This window comes from Cupressus sempervirens, chromosome 9, assembly GCF_028749045.1.
Source record: "Cupressus sempervirens isolate cs-2001-9-10 chromosome 9, ASM2874904v1, whole genome shotgun sequence".
Classification (NCBI taxonomy): domain Eukaryota; kingdom Viridiplantae; phylum Streptophyta; class Pinopsida; order Cupressales; family Cupressaceae; genus Cupressus; species Cupressus sempervirens.
In genome coordinates, this window is record NC_143126.1 from 403,963,539 (window position 1) to 403,984,295 (window position 20,757).

General features: G+C 36.4%; 1 protein-coding gene across 1 annotated transcript in view; it reads left to right on the plus strand.

The window, feature by feature from the left end:
• Nucleotides 1-11,514, plus strand: part of LOC149538968 (plant UBX domain-containing protein 7-like) — a 48,436-nt gene extending 36,922 nt beyond the window's left edge. The window contains exons 7-10 of the mRNA XM_089800357.1: nt 6,954-7,097; nt 7,267-7,372; nt 10,744-11,036; nt 11,131-11,514. Coding sequence (XP_089656483.1) covers nt 6,954-7,097; nt 7,267-7,372; nt 10,744-11,036; nt 11,131-11,298 — 711 coding nt within the window. The 3' untranslated portion in view covers nt 11,299-11,514. The remainder of the gene's footprint in view (nt 1-6,953; nt 7,098-7,266; nt 7,373-10,743; nt 11,037-11,130) is intronic.
• The last annotated feature ends 9,243 nt before the right edge of the window (nt 11,515-20,757 follow it).

Consider the following 20,757-nt stretch of genomic DNA (forward strand, 5'->3'; position numbering starts at 1 on the left):
CATTACACCATTTCTTTTCTTTCATAGCTTCTTCAAAACAGATTGGATCACTATAAGAAAATAATACAAAATTAACACTCTCATCATAGTCTTTATCATACCTTTAATCTTGGTATATCTCCCTTAGACTCTCAGTCTTTCTTGGCAAATAGGGAGGTGAGAGTGGGTTCAAAATTTTCAGTATTGCTGGTGTTACTGTTTTGCATATTAACTTGCAGCTGTCTAGAGCTGCTAAAAATTGATTCTCTACATGTTTGAGGCTGCTTGCCTTTTTGCCTTTGTCTAGATCTATCTATATCTACTGATCATCTTGCTGATCACCAATTTCATCTTCTTCATCTATAGTCGACACTTTACTTAAGTGCTTGAAGATTCATCTACCAAACCATCTCATGATTGATTTTCAAGAAACTCCACATCTCTTGAAATGATGATCTTCTTGGTGATTGGATCATACAATCTATAGGCCTTTGATTCCGAACTATAATCTGTGAAGATGCACTTCACACCTTTATCATCCAACTTTTTCCTTTGCTCCTTTGGCACATGTGCATATGCTACACACCCAAACACTCTTAAGTGCTCAACTGTCCATCTATGTCTTGCCCGTGCCTCAAGAGGAATCTTGTCACGAACTGCCATTGTAGGACACCTGTTTATCAAGTATACTGCTGTTGTTATAGCCTCTCCCCAAATATTCAGTTAGGAGTCCCTTTGCTTTTATCATGCTCCTTGCCATCTCAATAATGGTCCCATTCTTCCTCTTAGCCACTCCATTTTGGTGTGGAGTATAATTGGCTGTAAGCTCCTTCTTGATGCCATTTTTCTTGCAAAAATTTATAAAAGAATTGGAATTATACTCCCCTCTATCTGATCCTAGGACTTTCACAAAATGTTCACATTCTTGTTAAGCCTAGGCTTTAAATTCAACAAAATTATCAAATTCTTCAGATCTGCTTTTCAAAAAATACACCCATGTCTTACAATTGAAGTCATCTATGAATGTCATAAGATAGGTACTCCCCCTAGTAGAAATGGTTTGCATAGGGCCACCTAAATCAGAATGCACCAACTCTAATAGTGCCTTTTCCCTTCTAGAATTACTAGAATTAAAGGGAAGCCTATGTTACCCAAAATACAAGCCTCACACTTGTCACATGAATTTACAATATCTGACAAACTTTCTATCATTCTTTTCGTGGGCAATAAATTTAAACCAGCAAAGCCAAGATGTCCATACTTGAGATGCCACAGCTTGTAGGGGTGTTCAATCATGCTCTTTAGAGTTGATTGTTGATGTATTGTTGTACATGCATGCTTGGGAGGTGCAACAATGACTTGAGAAGAGAAACATGTCTCTATCTTCAATGGGAACATCCGGTTCTTTGTCATTTGGACTGTTGCTAGAATCTTCTTACTCTCATCCTTTTCATGAATGACTTAGTTGTCATTTTCCATCAGCATCTTGTAACCATTTTGAATGAGCTGTCCAACACTCATCAAATTGTGCTTCATACCTGAGGCAAAATAAACATTTTGTATCTCCTTCTCAGCTTGCTTGGTGTGGCCTGTGATAGATCCTTTGCCCACAACGGGAATGGTTCCATTGTTTCTCATTTTAATTTCACACTTGAAATTCTTATCAATAAATGAAAATAGGCTTTCATTACCACTCATGTGGTTGTGGCAATCACCGTCCAAATACCATACCTCAGGGCTGCCTTCTTCACCAATGTTGCACATGATGAAGGCTATGAGATTGTTTACATTTCCCATATTCACATCAACCACATTTGCACTCTGCCTTGATTGATCACCTTGCTTTTTCTAGCATTCACTTGCATAATGCCCGAGTTTATGATAGTAATAGCATTCTACATTACTCTTGTTTAAGAGTTTAGTTCTTCTTACCTCCTCTAGAGTTATTTTGAGAGCTTCTTGCTCCCTCTTGATTGCCTACTTGTCTTGAGCTTTCTCCTCCAACATTCCTTTGACCATTTCTTCCACGACTTCTACTTCTTGAGCCTCTACTAGAGCCATTTCTTCCTCTTCCCCTGCCTCTTGAATTTTATTGAGCTTTGAAAGCTTGGTCTTGGGAAGATGTAGGCCTCTTGAATTATCTTGAGCTTTGAAAGCTTGTTCTTGTGAAGATGTAGTTGACCTGTTAATCCGGTGCTCATGGGTTTGAAGAGTACCCATCAACTCATCCATTGTCAATGTGGTGAGGTCCTTTGGTTCCTCAATGGTCATCACAAGATTGTTATCCTTTTGAGGTAGACTCCTCAATATCTTCTCCACTATTCTTTGCTCTTCATACTCTTATCCATTTGATTTGAGCTGGTTTATCAAACTAGAGATTCTTGAGCTGAAATCTATAATAGGTCCATTATCTTTCATTTGAAGGTTCTCAAACTCCCTTCTAATCATTTGTAGTTTCACTACTCCAACTTCATCAATTCTTTTGAAGTTTGTCTCAAGGATATCCCATGCTTCCTTTGAATAGTTAGCTGTTGCTATCTTAGAAAAAATTGTTTCCGTCATGGCTGCCTCAATCAAGCTTAAAGCTTTTGCATCCCTTCTTTTTGACTTCTTCAACCGAGTCTTTTGATGGTTGGTGAGGGTAGCATACTGTGTTGGGTCGGTTACATCATTAAACCCATTTACCACAAATTCCCACAAGTCATTTGCAACCATAATGGTTCTCATCTTCTTTGCCGAAGTGTCATAATTTTGTCCATTAAAGGACAGTGGCTGCTGCCATGGCTTTCCTGCATCTCTTGCCATGTCAAACACCTAGAAAACTATGCCCAAATTCACGAGGATGTGGATCTTTACAGCTCTGATACCATGACTTTCAAAAATTTCTGCTAACTCGGGAGATGACCAACCCACAAAGGATGCCGAGCTTGGCACCTATAGTGACCGAGTATGCTCGGTCAACACTGAGACTCGGTGGACACTAAGCCAAGTTAACTCGGTTAATAAAGGAACCAAGTGAGCTCAGACAACTCGGTCAGGTGAGGACCGAGTGAACTTGGTCAACACAACTAGGTGGAATACTTGGTCAACACACAAACAGAACAAAGGACCGAGCTAGGATTGGAACTCGATTTTCAAAGGGACTGAGCAAGAATGAACAAACTCGTTTTGCAAGGGGACGAGCTAGAAGACAACCGACTAACAGTCTGGTTTATTGACCATTAAAACATAAAGACAAGAATAGACACTTGCAACTCTATTTGCACAAATACCAAATACAATGCGGAATAGATAGAAATGGAGACAACTGCAAGAATATAATGAGCTGGAGATAGTCAAATATGCTTGTCTGCTTTTTGTTTAGAAATTATTCAACCTATTACAGATCTAGGAGCATATGGCTTCAAACCAGAACTGAAGTACATTAAACTGCTATTCCTATTGATAAAATAAACTTGCAGCTATAAAGGGCTGCATACAATAAAGACCTGGAGCAATCACTGCTTCAACATGATGACATTCACTTGCAGAATACAGAAAGAGATCCAACTCTGCTGCTGCAAACTCTGTTATTCCTCTGCTGTTGCTGCTCTGACTTCTCTGTCTATCACTACAAAAATGGAAGACATTCCTTCTATTTGTCTTCACACAAAATTTTTACCTCTCATTTTGAATTGGAACTTACGTACCGAGATAAATGCTCTGCCAGGTAGGTGAGCAGTTGGCTCAAGGGGCAAAATAATAATTTAATATTTCAACAAAAAGAACAAATAAAAAGAGTTGCAGAATCGCGAAACTGAGGAAACATTTGCTCCCTCCTACTGACCTGAATCTCATTGCAACTGATGTGTTTAACACCTATTTCACCTCCCTCATGTAATGGATGCTGGATAATGTTGTGCAGTAGAGTCTTCTAGATTTTTGCCGCGGTTTTTTCAGGTCTTTAAACTTTTTTTCCTTGTTCATGGGAAAAGAAAACAGCACTTTTAGGGGATCAAATCATGATCTACAATGCAATTTCAGTGATTAAAGTGCCAAAAAAATTGGGGACTTTTGGGCATTGATTTTTTATGCAATGATGGCAAACCTATTGACCTTGTTGAGATTGATCTTTCTCGATCCTTGAGACTTTTGAGATTGGACCTCATAGAAGGTGCTCTGACTGAGGAGTGTAATTATCAGGACCTGCAACCCTATAGCATAGCTCAATTAGTTGTGGCCAATGGTTACATCTGATTTATTACCAACCAACACATATGCTTGAGATAATATATAGCTTGTGCCATCATTGTCAACAACTTATTGTCAATTGTTGCCTGATAGGTTCCACAAGACGGGATGCCACTGCGTAAATCACACAAATTAAAGACCAAAGTGCAAATCTTATTGTGGTACTTGGCATTTCTGCTTGTGTGATGAACAATTTTTGTTTTCTACTATTAGTATGGATTGTTTGGTCTGTACTAAACGCCTCCCTGTTAAATGTCATTTAAATTTGAGGGAAAGGCTTGCCGGACGCTAGCATGTGTCTTTGGATTCTACTAACTGATTGCAAATAAAATTAATTTTTTCCTGAAATGAGTTTGGGATATGTTCTGTACTGGTTTGGTAATAAAGAAGCTTTACGATACTCCTTTTTGGTGCTCAAGTAATGGGGAAAAGTGTCAACCATAGTTGGAAAACTCGCCAAAGCCAAAAACTCGCCAAGGCCTGAATAAAATTCAAGAAAAAAAAGGCCATTTTTTTGAAAAAACTCGGAATCTTAAAAGTTTGGTTAAACTTAATTAGAAATGCTTTTTTTGGAAAAAATCAATGAGAAGATGTATCCAATATGAGTCAATAAATGAGAACACAAGAAACAAGTTTAGCCTAGACATTTAAATGCAAAGTGGGTAGAAAATTGCATTCTTGTGAGAAAATGGCTGGAAGCAAAATAGTAAATAATTTATGTAACACTAAAAACAAATGCCTCAGTCCAATTACATCTTCCTCTTCCCAGCTCTGATAAAAACTAAGGGAGCGGTAGAACTAGAAGATCTAGTCATAGAAGTCTGCACTGGCATGACTGTGCCTCCTTGCTCGGTATGTCTGACTCAATCTGTGGCTCGTCCTCTATCCTGGGTGTAGCTTTGCCTCTAGATTCTTGTAGCACTAGCAATGACTGCTCATTTAACGCAATGTCATCTAGTGTGAAACCAAATCCACCTCCCTCCATAGCCCATCTCTCCAAATCATTGATGTTATGCTCTATAAAAACCACCGCAAGTCATCTATCCAAAGAAAATACCACAAGTCCACTTGACTTTGATAGAAATCAGTTTGCAAGTGTTGGGAAGACTATTTCCTCCCTCTTAGCAAAATACAAGTTATAAAACTATGACAAAGTTTTAACATAAGCTCACCGAGTTCTTGGTAAAAACTCGGCAAGATCTATGTGAGTTTTTGCCAAAAATTCAGTGAGTTTTTTTGTACCTGTAAAAGTTGCAAAAACTTACCAGGCTAGAAAACTTGGCCAGTTCTTGTGACTCGGAGAGTACTCTGCCAGTAGTACATCTATGGTGTTAACCACTTCAGCTCATACTGTTAATAGTGATTGATTCTGCAGCTTGTGTATTCTGTGATCTTCTTGTTTTTTTCATTTTTCATGGAGGTATCCCCGTGACCTAAGCCCAGCGATGACCAGCAGCCGATGTGAGCTTAGGGCGAGACTAGTCCCCCCATGGGTGAGAGCAACAGCACACAAGCCACTCTCACCAGTAAAACCCAGAGGCGGACTTGAACCCGAGACCATGGATGTGACCCAGACTTCAAGCCTTATCCGTCTACCATGCGCGCTAGGGGTTGCCCCCTCTGTGATCTTGTTGTTATTACTATGTTGTATGGGTACTTGTACCCATCCCCCTGGGATGTGTACTGGGTACTCTTACACGTATTCAAGTACCAATACTCAGTGGAGAGCATCATAACATTTCAGATTTTTTTTCAGTTTTTTGTTTGCATATCAGCTCGCTGTTAATCTAGCTTAATTCAGTATGTAATCAGTCTGAAACTTTGATACAGTACTGATTCACAGTAAACTTTATTACAGTTCAACTCAGAAGTTTATCGTTTACAATATGTCATTGTTATCTGATTTATGTACTTGTTCATTTTTAAAGTTTGCCATCTCTGTTATGCATCTAAACATTTAGCTTGTATTTTTATTACAAGCATATTGCAATCTGAAACTTAAAACAATCGATAATATCTGCAACTTTATCACTGTTCTTGTTTTGAAAACTCTGTCATGACTCATATTTTCGAGTTTTCTATGAAAGATTAAATTATATTAAAAAGATTGACATACCCAAGTACCTCCGCCCCCTATATAAAAAAATAGCTGTACCCACACCCGCATCCATACATGTACTCAACAGTAACCAAGGACCCCTGTCCCTGTGCAACCTTGTGTTATTTTACTGAGAAAATTAACTAAAGTGGTGACAAGGGTTGGAGCGTAATGGCGTGAGAATTTTAACAAAAACTATTGAATTGCTGACATACATTTTAAATAGAAGTTAATTAATTCTTCATTGAATAAAAATAACTCTTAAAATAAAATTAAAGTAAACTAGGTTAAATATCCTAAATTAATGAATTGCACTAAAATAAGTAGCTAAGTATTTTCAAATTTATAGAAAAGCTTGCTCTTCAATACATTTATATTAAAGACACCAAAATCTAAGAGACATCTCTTGATTTATTTAAAATATCCTTACAGTCATAAAAGGGTCTTAACCAGGATTCATCATAGAGGTTCTATTTGAATTTAAATTGTAGGCATGTGGGGTTCATATGTTATATGTACAATTTTTGGCAGAGAATCCTACAGGAGAGAGTGCCTATCAGTGAGAAAATTTCTATATAGAAATGGTTACTATCTGTCTAATTTATCCATCTTTCCTTTCATGCAACCTTTAATTTTGATGCTACAGATATATGATGACACTGAAGAGGGAAGAAAGGTGTGCACCTACTATCATTTGACAAAAATGCCGACGATTCTTGTGATTGATCCAGTCACTGGACAAAAAATGCGAGGATGGCATAGTATGATTGATCCAGAACATTTATTGGAGGTAACCTGAGTTGATGTACAGTGAATATGTGAACATGTTCTTACAAAAACCAATATCATTTCCTTTTTAAAGAAGTCAGTTTTTGGTATTTACTCACATTGTTCGAGAGGTTGCTGCTAAAGTCATGCATTCTTAAGTTTAATGCAGGTTTGTCCTTATGATTATGCAGGATCTGATACTCTACATGGATAAAGGTCCACTGGACCGCCATCGGAAACTTCCTCCTCAGAAACGACAAAGAGAAGTTGATGAGAAGGCTTCACCAATTTTGCAAGGTATGCCATATTAGCGTATAGACTCAAAATTTGCAAATCTTTTATCACACGTATCGAAGTAAGGGACATACTGGTTAAATTGACTTACATACAACAACTGGTTAATTTATACTCCGACTTTACTCTTTATTAGTTTTTGGAGAAACATTTAAAGCATAGATACAATACGTTAATGACAGCAAATAATATAAACCTGTACATTGATCTATCATTGACTTCACATATTACTGGTTTCAAAAGTTTTGTCTACTAACCTTTTAGACAATAATTTTAGACAAGTACCCACTGTATGACAAAACAATAAAGTGATGTCTCTACAGTGACGAGAGAAAGCAACGGAATAAAACAAACATGATATAATGGTGAAAAGGATGCCTATATCCATCAGGTAGGTTAAATACATCATTATTGTTGGGGATGAGTGCTAGCTAGTTGAGCTCAAGGACATGCAAACTGCCCCAGGTCTGGGAAGATAGAATCTACTGTGGTTAGTCTTACATGCATTCAGTAAGGCAACTGTGAGATGGGCCAACTGTTCACAGATAATTACAAGATAGGAGCTACTTGTAATGATGAGTTTCATATCCTCCCTATTGAGAGAAAGTTGTCTTTGACTTTTAGACAAGGAGGCTTATTGCAAAGCTGTCTTTTTTAATTACATGGCTTGTGTTTCCAGTTTGCTTTTGTTTCTTGTTGTGAGACCAAACATTGACCAAAGCATTCACAACAAATGGATGTTGAAAATATGGTGTGGTGGTCTGAAGATAAATGGTGGAAACATCCTGTTTCAAGTAGGACGGCTTGAACAAGTTGAGTTCACTTGCATTACTGACATCATGGATGCCAAGTTGATCTGAAAGATATGAACAAAAGTGTTAGGTCAAACTGCTTGAAGAGTGGAATAAGGGTTCTCCATGTGTTAGACTAATAAATTTTGATTTTAAGTATGATTTCTCTGCTTTTCTCAGGGGAGGCAAATTCAATCATTAATACAAAACGAATATGTTGCTCTATAATTCTTTCAGGAGGTGAGTAAACAACCCTGAAACAAACTTAAGGAAAGGGCTTTGTCATTATGTCTTGTGCCTCTAACTTGATGGAGAGGTGATTGAATTGACCAACGTACTGTTGGAGTGAGTAAAAATATGATAAATATGGTCCAATAAAGATGCAGTCAATGTAATGAAAGGCCCACATTGTATAGATGGGGTTAATAGAGTTCTTGATAGTCTATATGAAGACTTTCTGGGTGGTGGTGACTGGTTACTTTATTGCAGCCAGAAATTGGACATGAAATTGCTGCAAGGTGAGTGCTACTGCTTGATCATTTGTATAAACTTCGATGACTATATTACTTTTGAGTCTCAGAGTACACTGCAAATTGAATATTCAGATCTTATACTTGTCTTTTGCTTCTGTTGGATGGGGAATGAATGCCTTTTTGTCTTCAGTGTAAAAGTAGGTTAGGCAATCTGCCGGTGCTAGGAATAGAGCTACAGGCCTTTTCAGAACCATACAGCTGTGGGAACATGTTGATCCCCTGCTGCATAAGATTGAGTTCCTAATCAAGAAAATGAAAGAGAACTGAACAATCAAGAAATTGTGAAAATGGCATGCCTTGCTCTGGTATTTTTTCCACTGAAATTCTCCTTCTCACAGGGTAGACATCAAGAGGATAATTTTGCAAATTTTTTTTATCTTTTCCATCATCTTCCTTCTTCCTTTATCTAGTATAATGTTTTGAATTTGTAAAATTTCTCTTAATCCCGATGGTTTCCCTCTGTGTAATCCTCAACAAGACCTAACTAGGGTCTCAACAACAGAACCAATGTTAGCAAGAAATTGAGGGAAAGACTGTAGTTTGGAGCCCTAGTCACTTTATAGTGTTGTAGTCCTTATACCCCGGACCAGTCCTATTAAGGGAACAAGGAAGTAAATTCAGACAAAAAGAGTTATCTATTAACCAGGACAAGAACATACACAACATATTAAGACTTAAAAAGTATTGGTGTTATTTGTATTCAATTATTATGAAAAATAATAATACATATCCTTATAAATCCATATATATATATATATATATAGACACACATACATACACCCACATCTGTATCATATACATTTCTTTTATGCTGTTCTGTATCCTTTCCTATATTCACCTTACTTCCACTCTCCTGGTAAATGTATCTTATGATATATTTATATCTACAAAATGAGATGCGACCCTTACAGTGTACCTCCATTCTACATGCTATGTTCCAAATCTTATGCTCTGCATGCTTTATGTGGCAAGATCTCTGGATGTCTATTTGCTGTCCTTCTCTACCAATAAGTATATTATGCTTTTGATGAGGGGATAGTAATCTTATGCCTGCTTGGAATTGAAATGGCTCATGAAGCTGATCTATGTGATCTTTTATCTTGTGAGCTGAATAAAATCTAATGACTTTTGTAAGATTTTTATTGCAATCTCTTTTCATTAATATTTACAGTTTGTATAGGATCTCCAATATTTCAGAGGTTTTATCAAAATACTACCATGTATTCCGAGTCAAACTCAGTTGTTGTGAACCACTACTTATGAGCATTAATGGTCCACTTAACACTCATTGCATCTAGGTGATAATCATAGGGGTTAAATGTCTGAACTGCTTGGTATTCACCCATCCCAGCATGCCTTTAACTCAAGCATGCTTTACCATGGAGTTTTCTTCAGGATCAAGCAATTGGGGTAGTAATCTGAGTGGGGGTTGATCTTAAGGTAAAACTCCATAGTGGAGCACACTTGAGTTGTAGGAGCATTGGGATTGGTGTCCTTGTGGGAAATCCCAATGCTTCACCCTTGTAAGCATCACTAGATGCAATGAGTGCAAAGTGGACTATTCATTCCCATAAGAGATGTGTTCCTATGACCCACTAATAAAATATGGTTCAATGAGATCAACTTAAAGCTATGCAGTTAAATCTAGAAAATAACCCACATAAAATGACACACTGAGATAGTAAAAAAAAAAATCATATACCCATTAAATGGATTTTTTAATATTCAGATTCATTTGGAATCATGCCAATGTGTACTCAGGTAATACCAAATATGTCAAGGCAGTTCTGGAGCAATTACAAGAAGATTTTTGGAAAAATTCCCATAGTTCTTTGTCTCCATAGAACACGTCAATATCTACATTCCCTTTTCATGGCATTTATAATTCCTTTGCTTGTATGTATACATTGGCAGGGGTGTCTGGTTTGGCTAGCTTTTGTTCTCTTTGTTTGTTCTTGTACTCATGTTGGTTAGAGTTTGTTGTTTTCTTGACTCCTTGCAGCAAGTGAAATCTAGTAAGATGACATATATTTTGTTGAAAAATGCTCAGAAATTCTAGAAACAGATGATGAAGAACTTCGTCAAGCCTTGGCTGCCTCATTAGAAGACATAAATGTGCCTGTGGTTAAAGCAAATGACTCCCAGATGTTAAATATGCAATCAAAAGATCAACCGCTACATGATCAAGAGTTAACAGCTGCACCCTCTCAGAAACCCAAGTTGGAATACCCATCCCTTCCTGAAGAGCCACAAGGTCAAAAAGAAGTTATTTGCAGGGTGGGTGTCCGTTTCCCTGATGGCAAAAGGATTCAGAGGAGGTTTCTACGCTCTGATCCGATACAGGTGAATTATGTTGATTCTTTATTTTTGACTACTATTTTTAGATGGTATTTAGTTGAATCTTCTACATATGTTTACACTTCTATGGATGTTACAGTTACTTTGGTCCTTCTGTTGCTCTCAAGTTAAAGAAGCCGCAGAGGGAAGGCGATTTAGATTGGCACATGCAGTTCCTGGTGCATCAGAAGTTTTAGACTATAATAGCAAGTTTAACTTCGGGGAATCTGGAATTTCTAATTCGGTCATTTCAATGACATGGGAATGAAATTTGGATACCATGACCTTAATATATTTTTGGCCGTTTCCACTTCTTTTGTAAATGCAAAATTCTCGGTCTCCAATACTCAAATCATTTGTGGATTAATTTTGTTTAAGTATCATTAAATTGACTATTATGCTTTACGGGAGGGAGGAGAAATATTCAGATTCTATATAATTTATTGTATATCTATTGGGTTGAATGTAACTTTGCTCTTTCGTATCTTGCTTTGGTTTGGTGTCCTTGACAGCCATGATCTTTTATTGCTTTATATTGGATAGTTGATTTTGTTCGTGGATATTGATTGCACTGCATCTTGGCCAGTGTTAAATATTTTCTTTTAGTGAAATGAAATTAAGATTGTGGATACTGCTTCCCCAAGAAATTAATTTGATATCGTGATAGCTTGAACTCAAAAAATCAAGTTATTTTTGAAGGCTTCTTTGATAGCATTATAGTCGACAGTAATATCTTTATTAGTACTGGGATGGATGACCTCCCGGGAAGTCCTGGTGCTTCACCCCTGTGAGCATCACCTAGATCTATTGAGTGCTAAGTGTTCCATTTATTCTAATGAGAGATGGATTCATGTTGAATCACTACTCATGAAACTTGGGTCAATGAGTTTGACTAAAAATCACACAGTTATATCCTAATAGCAATATCCTAATTTGACTTGCTGTGGAAATTATCTCCTACTTATCAAGTAATATCTTTGTTAGTGGTCGTCAGGGACTACTTGCAACTTTTCCCTTCGAAAAACTATAATGATTCTCGAAAAATCCCGCTTGCAAATTCCACCCTTAAATGATGTTGCTTTCAGTGATTCTGGCTCTCTTTTACAGCAGCATGTGATAAATGTTAAACAACTGACATCTATTTTCAAGAGCTAATAAAAAATTGGGAGGTAAGAGTTGCTCAATAACAAAATACATTATAGGTTCCGAGGCATATGTACAACCAAAATAAATGAATAAATTGGTCGAACTTTGTTCAAATGACCTAGAAATAGAAACATTGAAGCTTGATGCGAGGAAACTAGATAGATCGATGAGCATATAAGAACATCCATTAGAGATATTGTTTGGTTTGTAATCAGTTGTCATAGTGGGACTATGGAATATTTTCTCCTTGCCAGCATCTTTATTGTTTGTGTTGTGGGACACCTTTGATGGTCGTGCAAGGGTCAGCACTCTTGTTATGCTGCTGATTTTAATAAAGAACACTCATTGGCTATACATTTCTGTTCAAACGGCATTTGCCATATTAAGATCGTGGATTGAATTTTTTTCAATAAAAATGATGCATTTATAACAAATAATTAAGATAATTAATTAATTAATGCATATGTTGAATGGATTGCAAATAATTAATTGTTTCCTATAGATTAAGATATTGGATTGATTTTTTTTTCCAATAAAAATGATGCATTTATAACTTGCATTTTGCATAGGTTGAATGGATTGCAAATAATTCATTGTTTCTTATAGACTTCTAAAGCCCTAGCCTCCTAGTTTATTGCAGCCTCTACATTCAAATTCTTAAAATTTTGATTTTGCACCTTAGAAGTATTTTTCCCTCGTCAATAGATGCCTCGTTGGATCTTCACCTGTAGACTACTGGAAAAAAAGGCCAAATAAGAAGAAAAAGCTCAAGCTTATTGCTTTGGACACTAGCTCGAGTCGTAGATATCCCATACAAACAAAATATAGAGAATGGCAATGAGTTGAAAGATAGACTAGAATAAACATAATATGACTAAACTAGATAACACAAGATTATATATGATTACAAAATATGATTAAACTATGAAAATCACAAGGGAAGAGGAAGATAATTTCACAACCACCTCAAGTTGATGAAGTTGAGATTCCAAATATACGGTTGCAAACCTACATGCACATAAATGAGGAGATAGGCTAGGTGCTTGTTTCAAGACTTGCCTTAGGCAAAGCTACACTTCGATGTTTCCACCTCCACAACAATTGATTAGACACAAAAGCAATGATAGACACTTGTGTGCGAATTGATCGACATAATAATGATAAAATAAATAGATAAAAAATAATATATGATATGAACGAGATAAAGCAAGGGAATGGAGAGACTCTCACTCATTGCTATGAAGCAAATTTTGATAAGATGAAAGGCAAAGATGAAAAATGGCCGCCAAAGCATGAGTTTAGAGCCACCAAGAGTGAAAAAACTATCTAGAGGGTTGGAGATTAAAGAAAATTATTTGTAGAAGCTTGTACAATCTCTAAAGGAGACCCAATGAAGTTATAAATGGGATTAAAATGACAAATTTTGAACCCTATTCTTAGCAGGTAGTGGAATCAAGTGTTACGAGTGCAGGGTGGCAATTTATAACACTCTAACAATGGTATGCACATCTGTAAATTCAAGGACAAGTGCACACCACATGAATGTCTCCATGACATGCACACACATTTCCTATGTTATCTATGCCATGTGGCCAAGATTTCAAGAGGGCGGTGACAAAGTTAAGATGAACAAGCATGAAGGCTGTGGATTTTATTTCTTAAGGCTAAGGTATGGTCATTGTTAAATGGAAAATTACATGATGGTGCAAATTTGTGACATTACATTTTTCTCCCCACTTTACCAAGCATATCAAATTACGAGAGAGATGTGAATTGAAGTAAGAAGACTTACATGACTTATCAACTGGGATTCTATCGCGTAATGTTGCTCCTAGCTAGGAAGCCTTGATGAGTTGTTGAGATGCACCCAAAAAACAAGCTGTAGGCGAGAGCACTGGATGATGGAGACAACCCCAACACACAAGTTGCAGGCAAGCATGCTAGATGACGAAGACAATCTATAGACTCAAGACCGTCAATGATATGTTGATGTGGATAGGAATTTTGATAGTTCTTTGACATGAGTAGTGGATGCTAGATAGGCATGTGTGACAGGAAGGCTTGGTAAGGTGCATCAACATGCATAGCAAGGCTAGATATGCATGTAATAGGGAAGCTCAGACATGCATTGACATGTAGAAAAAGCTAGATAGGCATGTGCTAGGGTGACTTAGATCACATTGGTTCGCATTGCACATGCTTATGAGGGAGTGAGATTAAAAAACCAAGATAGTGGATTAGTACCCATAAAGGCAAATAGTGAGATAAAAAAGAAAATTGTACAAGAAAAACCTATAATGTGGAGACAATATGATCATTCAAGAAAAAGACAATTGGCCACATAAATGCAACAACCCTCCCTGGAATATACTAATAAAAGGGGAGCATAAAACATTCCAAGGAGCGAAGACATATTGTGGCACGTTAACATATGTTGTATTACCATGGATTGTCACTCCCTGGTGAGTGGCACCTGATCTCCACCACATCTCCACATAGATAGGGGGATCCGATGGATTGACATTAGAACTTAGAAGAGAAATACAAACACACACACATATAGATGGATATATATACACATACATATACATAGACATAAACATATTCATAGACATGTTAGAAAACTGACAGGGGATGGGGGTGAATCAATTATCCTTAGGTCCTTAATAACACTTTCAAAAGCTTAAACAACTTTAACTTTTCAATGAACAAGCTTGGTAAAAAGATCTAAACTTCACAATAATGCTCGGGTCAATCTTTTCTAGTAAACTGTTAGCTTATATATCGAGTAGCAGAGTTAAAAGTAAACTTTGTTAACTTCACATACCAAATTGCAACAATAGACTCCAAATATTTAATCAACATGCAACACAATCATTCACACATTTTGACACAAGTATGTTTAACATGGAAACCCTGTTAAGGGAAAACCCACTGACCGATAACCTAAAATTTTCACTCTTCTAGAGTGAGCTCGATTAGGAACTAACTTGGTTAAAGTTTACATGCACATTGTTCATGTGATTCTAGTAGGGGATCTACACCTAAGATCATCTAGACCTTATCACTCCTCAATCGAGTGGCCTACTCTAAAGGGCTTACAAACATTCAATGGACTGTCACCTTAAAAAGGATTTTCAAATAAGACTATTAAGTCTACCAAGTTAAGAGATTTTGTGCAACAGTTGTTAGAGAGTAACAGTAAAATGATCTGATAAGTAATGCAACTACCTTTGTTGTTTTAGATCTCCATTTTGCTCATTCTTTGTCCTCTTCTCTCCCTTTTGCTTTCTTCTGGTTGATCCACTCACTTACACATCAATTTGACACTTCCTTTGTTGGATTCAACGATGCTACTTTGTTCGACGACCCTTTTGCTATCAATTACAATATCAACTTGATCAACAATAATGAACATCTTGTTCATCCCTTAATTAATAGAAATGTTATTGCCGCTTCACTAGATTCTCCAACATTTTCTTGCTTTAATCACAATCATCTGATTATTCTCGAGCTTAGAAACATTGAATCTAGACAACTACATGTCACGTGTTGACCTTGACATTTGAGCTCCTTCACAAATCAATGAATCTCCATCATCAGATCATCTTTGAATTTCTCCTTTCGTAGATCTTATAACAAACTTCATCCTTATCTTAGAAACTTCTCGACCAATCCTTTTTTTATTATTATCAAATATTGGCCTCTAATTGAATCTTCTAGAAATTGTTCATCTTTCCCTTGCTCGGTTGACACTACACTTGCTTAGCCAATACTAAGCTCAATGAACACTATTCTTTCTTAGTTAATATTGTTCACCCTTCACTTCCTTAATATGTTCTCAATGACTATTAGTCCTTCATTTACCAACCTCACTTACTAGCTCAGTGCAACTCACTCTTTCTTTGTTTTTTCACTTCATGACTTATTTCCTTTTTTACTAACCAACATAACTTTTTTACACATGATCTCAACATTTAATCAAATCATTTCAAATAATTAAACCAATATTATCTTGCCAAAGTCTAACTCATCAAGTGCCCATTGAAATTCACATACTTATCAATACTTTCTTCCATTCTTTTTCCTTCTTCATGATTATATTTACAAATCTTCTTCATCAATCAACACTACATCCTTTAGATGATTTGACACTTTTTTGAATTACCATAATGTCTTACCAACAACATAACAACTGATATGACTCTTTCACATACATTATCTTCCTTTTCTTCAACATTATCAATTGGGGCTAACAATCTCCCCCTTTTCCATTGATGACAACACATTATCACATTATGAAACAAAACCATACTATACCAGACATTAACATCTCCAGTAGTTTTGTCCAACAATCAATTATGTCTTCAATTGGTTATCCACTCCATATACTCCCCTTTAGGATATGTTTTACTGTTCAACAACTTCTTCTTTAGTATCTCTTTCTCTGACTTCATCATACACTCTCTACTTTACTAATTATCTCCCACTTTGGGTTTACTTATATTCTTTCTTCTTTGAGAAAACAATGATCATCTTCATCATCATCTCCTTCTTACTCATTCTCTACATCATCATACATCATCTCCTACTCAATACTTCTCCCCCTTTAACAACTTGTTTCATAGCATATCTCCTCCTTTAGTATATTCAATATTCTTCCCCTTTAACAACAATGCCAAAGGTAACTATAAGCTTCAATTAGAAACTTATAAAACCTTTTAGTTATACCTTGTACCTTGCATGTACTAATTACATCCTTTGCACCGTAATCATTTTCAAAACTCTGGGACAGTTCCTAAAGAGAGAACTCCTACATCAAATCCATAATGATATTCTAATTAATCATGAATTGATGTAATCCCGCATCTTCCTATAGTGAACGTTGGATAGAACTCCTACTTTACCTCTTAGATACTCATGTTAATCTCAGATTGGTTTCTACAAGGCAGTTACAAAATACTTAGTCATAATCTAGTAGAATTACATTGCAAGCCGAGCACATAGTGTGTGCCGAGTGATCAGAGCGAACCATGTGATCAAGGCATGCCGATCATTAGTTGTTAGCCAATACATGCCGAACAATAAGAATAGTTAGTGTCGAGTCACTCAAGTGCAGAGCAGACTACACATGTTGAGTAAACAGAGAGTGTCGAACTATTCAAAAGCCAAGTTACAACATTAGGAGCACAATGAAGGCCAAGTATCAGAGTCTTTTGATGTCGAGTGAACAGTTTTTGGCATAGTTGTTTGTAATGAATCAAACTTCTATGTAAAATACTTAGTCATAATCTAGTAGAATTACAGTGCAAGCCGAACAGATAGTGTATGCCTAGTGATTAGAGCTAGCCGTGTGATCAAGGCATGTCGAGCATAAGTTGTTAGCCAATACACGTTGAGCAATATGGATAGTTAGTGCCGAGTCACTCAAGTGGCGAGTAGACTACACATGCCGAGTAAACAGAGAGTGCCAAGCTATTCAGAAGCCAAGTTACAACATTATGAGCACAATGAAGGTCAAGTATTAGAGTCTTTTGATGCCGAGTGAACAATTTTTTGGCATAGTTGTTTGTAATGGCACAAACTTCTATGTAAACTATTTTTGGGCCGATATAATCATATTTTATGATTATGAAAGATAAGTATGGAGGTATATTGTGAATCCCTATGCAGTACATGCAACCAATCAGAAAAAGGGAAGCTTAAGGTGACAATATGGATCAACCACAACTATTGATTCTTATCTAATCCATCCCCACCAATGCTTATTTAACAAGGAAAAACCTAAAGAATTTGTAAGTGCATGCGAAGAGATGGATGCTAAGTGTAGAGAGAGAATTCATGGTGGCTGAGATGGCTACGACAGAGCTATGCATTGAAGAATCAATTTGAGTAGAAGTGAAAGGACAGATGAGACATATCTGATAAGGAGGATCAAGGTTTAATCTGTAAGGAGAAGATCAAACATCAAGCAAAAAGGTGCTAATCAAAAGATCATGGTGCTGAATCATTCTAACATGTGATACAAAGCAAATCTCTTAACCGAGTAGTCCTAATAGGCTTTTGTAAATCTCTTAACCGAGTGTTTGCTTTATTGTAAGTTCAAATCCTCTAACAAGGTGATACCTAACAATCTTTGTAAGCCTTTAACATGGCATACCTTTCACAGGGTAGATCATAGATTATGATCAAACACATTGTAGCCATAATAGGCCACACTTTACAACTGTAGTAGTGAAGATTTGTGTATGTCATCCTGCCCTAGTTTTTACCTTCTCATTGGAGGGTTTTTGGGTAACCAATTTATTGTGTTATGTGTTATTTACTTTATGCTATGGATGTGATGTGTGTTATGTTATGAGATAGATGTTGGTGATATGTTTTAGTGGCAAAATTTTAAAGTGCTGATTCACACCCCCTCTCAGAACTTACTTTCCCATTGTTATTTCCAATAATTGGTATCATAGCTTTGTTCACTAGAAAGAAAAGTTTTACAAATTTGGAGGTAAGATCTTGAAGATGGAAGTCTATAAGTTGGGAAAGACTATTGAGAACCAAAAGATTGAAATACAACTTTCCCTATATCAATTCAAGGTGGCAAGAGATGAATTGCAACGTTCATTATAGAGAAGAAAGGAAATAGCTATCTAATGTAATGACACTCAATTCCAAGAAGAAGACACTAGTGGATTATTTGAGGATGGAAACTCAATTCAATTTGATGCAACTGTTGCTGACCTGATGGAAAAGAATAATGCCCAAACTGAAGAGGTCAGAAATCTTAAGATAGAACAAGAAGTCCAATCAATATTGCCATGTGAAGTAACTGAACATAAAAAGAAAGATGAGGAAGACAAAGTCATGATTGAAGATGACAAAAGGATATTGACTAACAGACTTGAAGAGAAGACATTAGATGTGCAAAAACTTGCTAACATGCAATTGAATACAATGAATCAATTGATACTTGCAAACCATGAATTGAATGGAAAGCACATTGAGATCAGAACTCTGAAGTTACAAAATGATCAACTAAGAAATGAACTGAACACAAAGAAGGAATTCATTGAAAGATTCAACAAACCAAGTGAAGCCATCAAACACTTTGAGAAATTGATGAAATCTCCAAGACCTAACAATGATACTATTGGAGTGGGATACACCAATACTGAGAAAGGAGAATAATCTAAAAGTGGTGAGAAATAGAATAACAAAGGTAAGAACTACAAATCTACTTGTCATAAGTATGGAAAATTGTGTCATACAACAAATGCTTGTAGGAGAAAAACTATCAACCATAACCCCAAACCGAATTACAGAGGATTTGCTACAACTACAACAAACAAGAACATCAGACAAATGAATGAAAGACCAAGACCATGAGTACTCAGAGATTTGAAGGATACTGCTACAATTGTTTGAAGTATGGACACAAATCATATAATGCAGATCTAAGGCCCAGTGGACATCAAACAAGTAGACAAAGGTACAACATAATGGAAACTACTATGATTGAGATTATAACACAAGGTAAATTGTCACTATTGTCAAGAATATGGACATGTTCTTGAGAATTGCATTAGAACACATTTCAGAGGCAACTGCAATAGATGGTGGAGTGAGACTACATGCTTTGGTTGTCTCAAGACTAGTCATGTCAATAAAAATTGTCCAATTAGGTCACCACCACCGAGTAATGAAACCAGTAAAGGCAAAGAAAAGGTTAATGTTGAGAAGGTAAAGGTGCAAATGAATAAGACACGAAAAAATAAGGAAGAATGGAGTACATCAAGCTTAGATGAGGTCACTTCATCCAATGGATCAGGTGATCACATCACCCCCAACTAGGCAATAAAAGGTATGTGTGGGACTGATATTTGAAAATTTATATTATACATCAGTTCCAAGAGTCTCAGATCTGAAAAGATCATATATGCATGAATTGAGATGATGCAATGTAGTGATGAAAACCTAGAGGAAATCTATAGTTTTGTTATTTTCTATGTTGGTGCCGAGCATAGAAGATTTCACTGTTGTTGCCAAGAAAGGAAATGAATAGTGGTTATAGTTGAGTTAAGGAGACATGGTAGTAAGTGCCAAGCTCACTATGTTGACCGAGTGTGTTGAAAGTCCTATGATAGCCAAGCTTACAACTGTGTAATCACTGAGCATTTATTTCCAAATATGATGGGTTATATAGTCAAATTTTGACTCATTTTTCGCTTACTAGAGTTTATAGAGTGCACAAAGAGCACAAAGGCGAATTACAAAAGATGATTCCAATGTTTGCATACTGAATTCAACTACTACTCGACATTGTTCATCAGATTTGAAAGGTATTTAGCTATTATCAAGTTACACTATTTTATTTCTCACAAACCCTAGGTAATCAAAATGGCAGCTAGCTCTTTTGCAATTGTTAGAAAATAAGGGAAAGAGGTTTTCAATATACAATTGATAAGTAATGATGTTAGGCAATCCCTATTTCATGCTATTCCCAAAATTGCTTACAATGAAGATCCATTTGGTGCGTTATCTATGATACAACTGAAGGTTCTCATGATTAAAAATGTTAGATGCT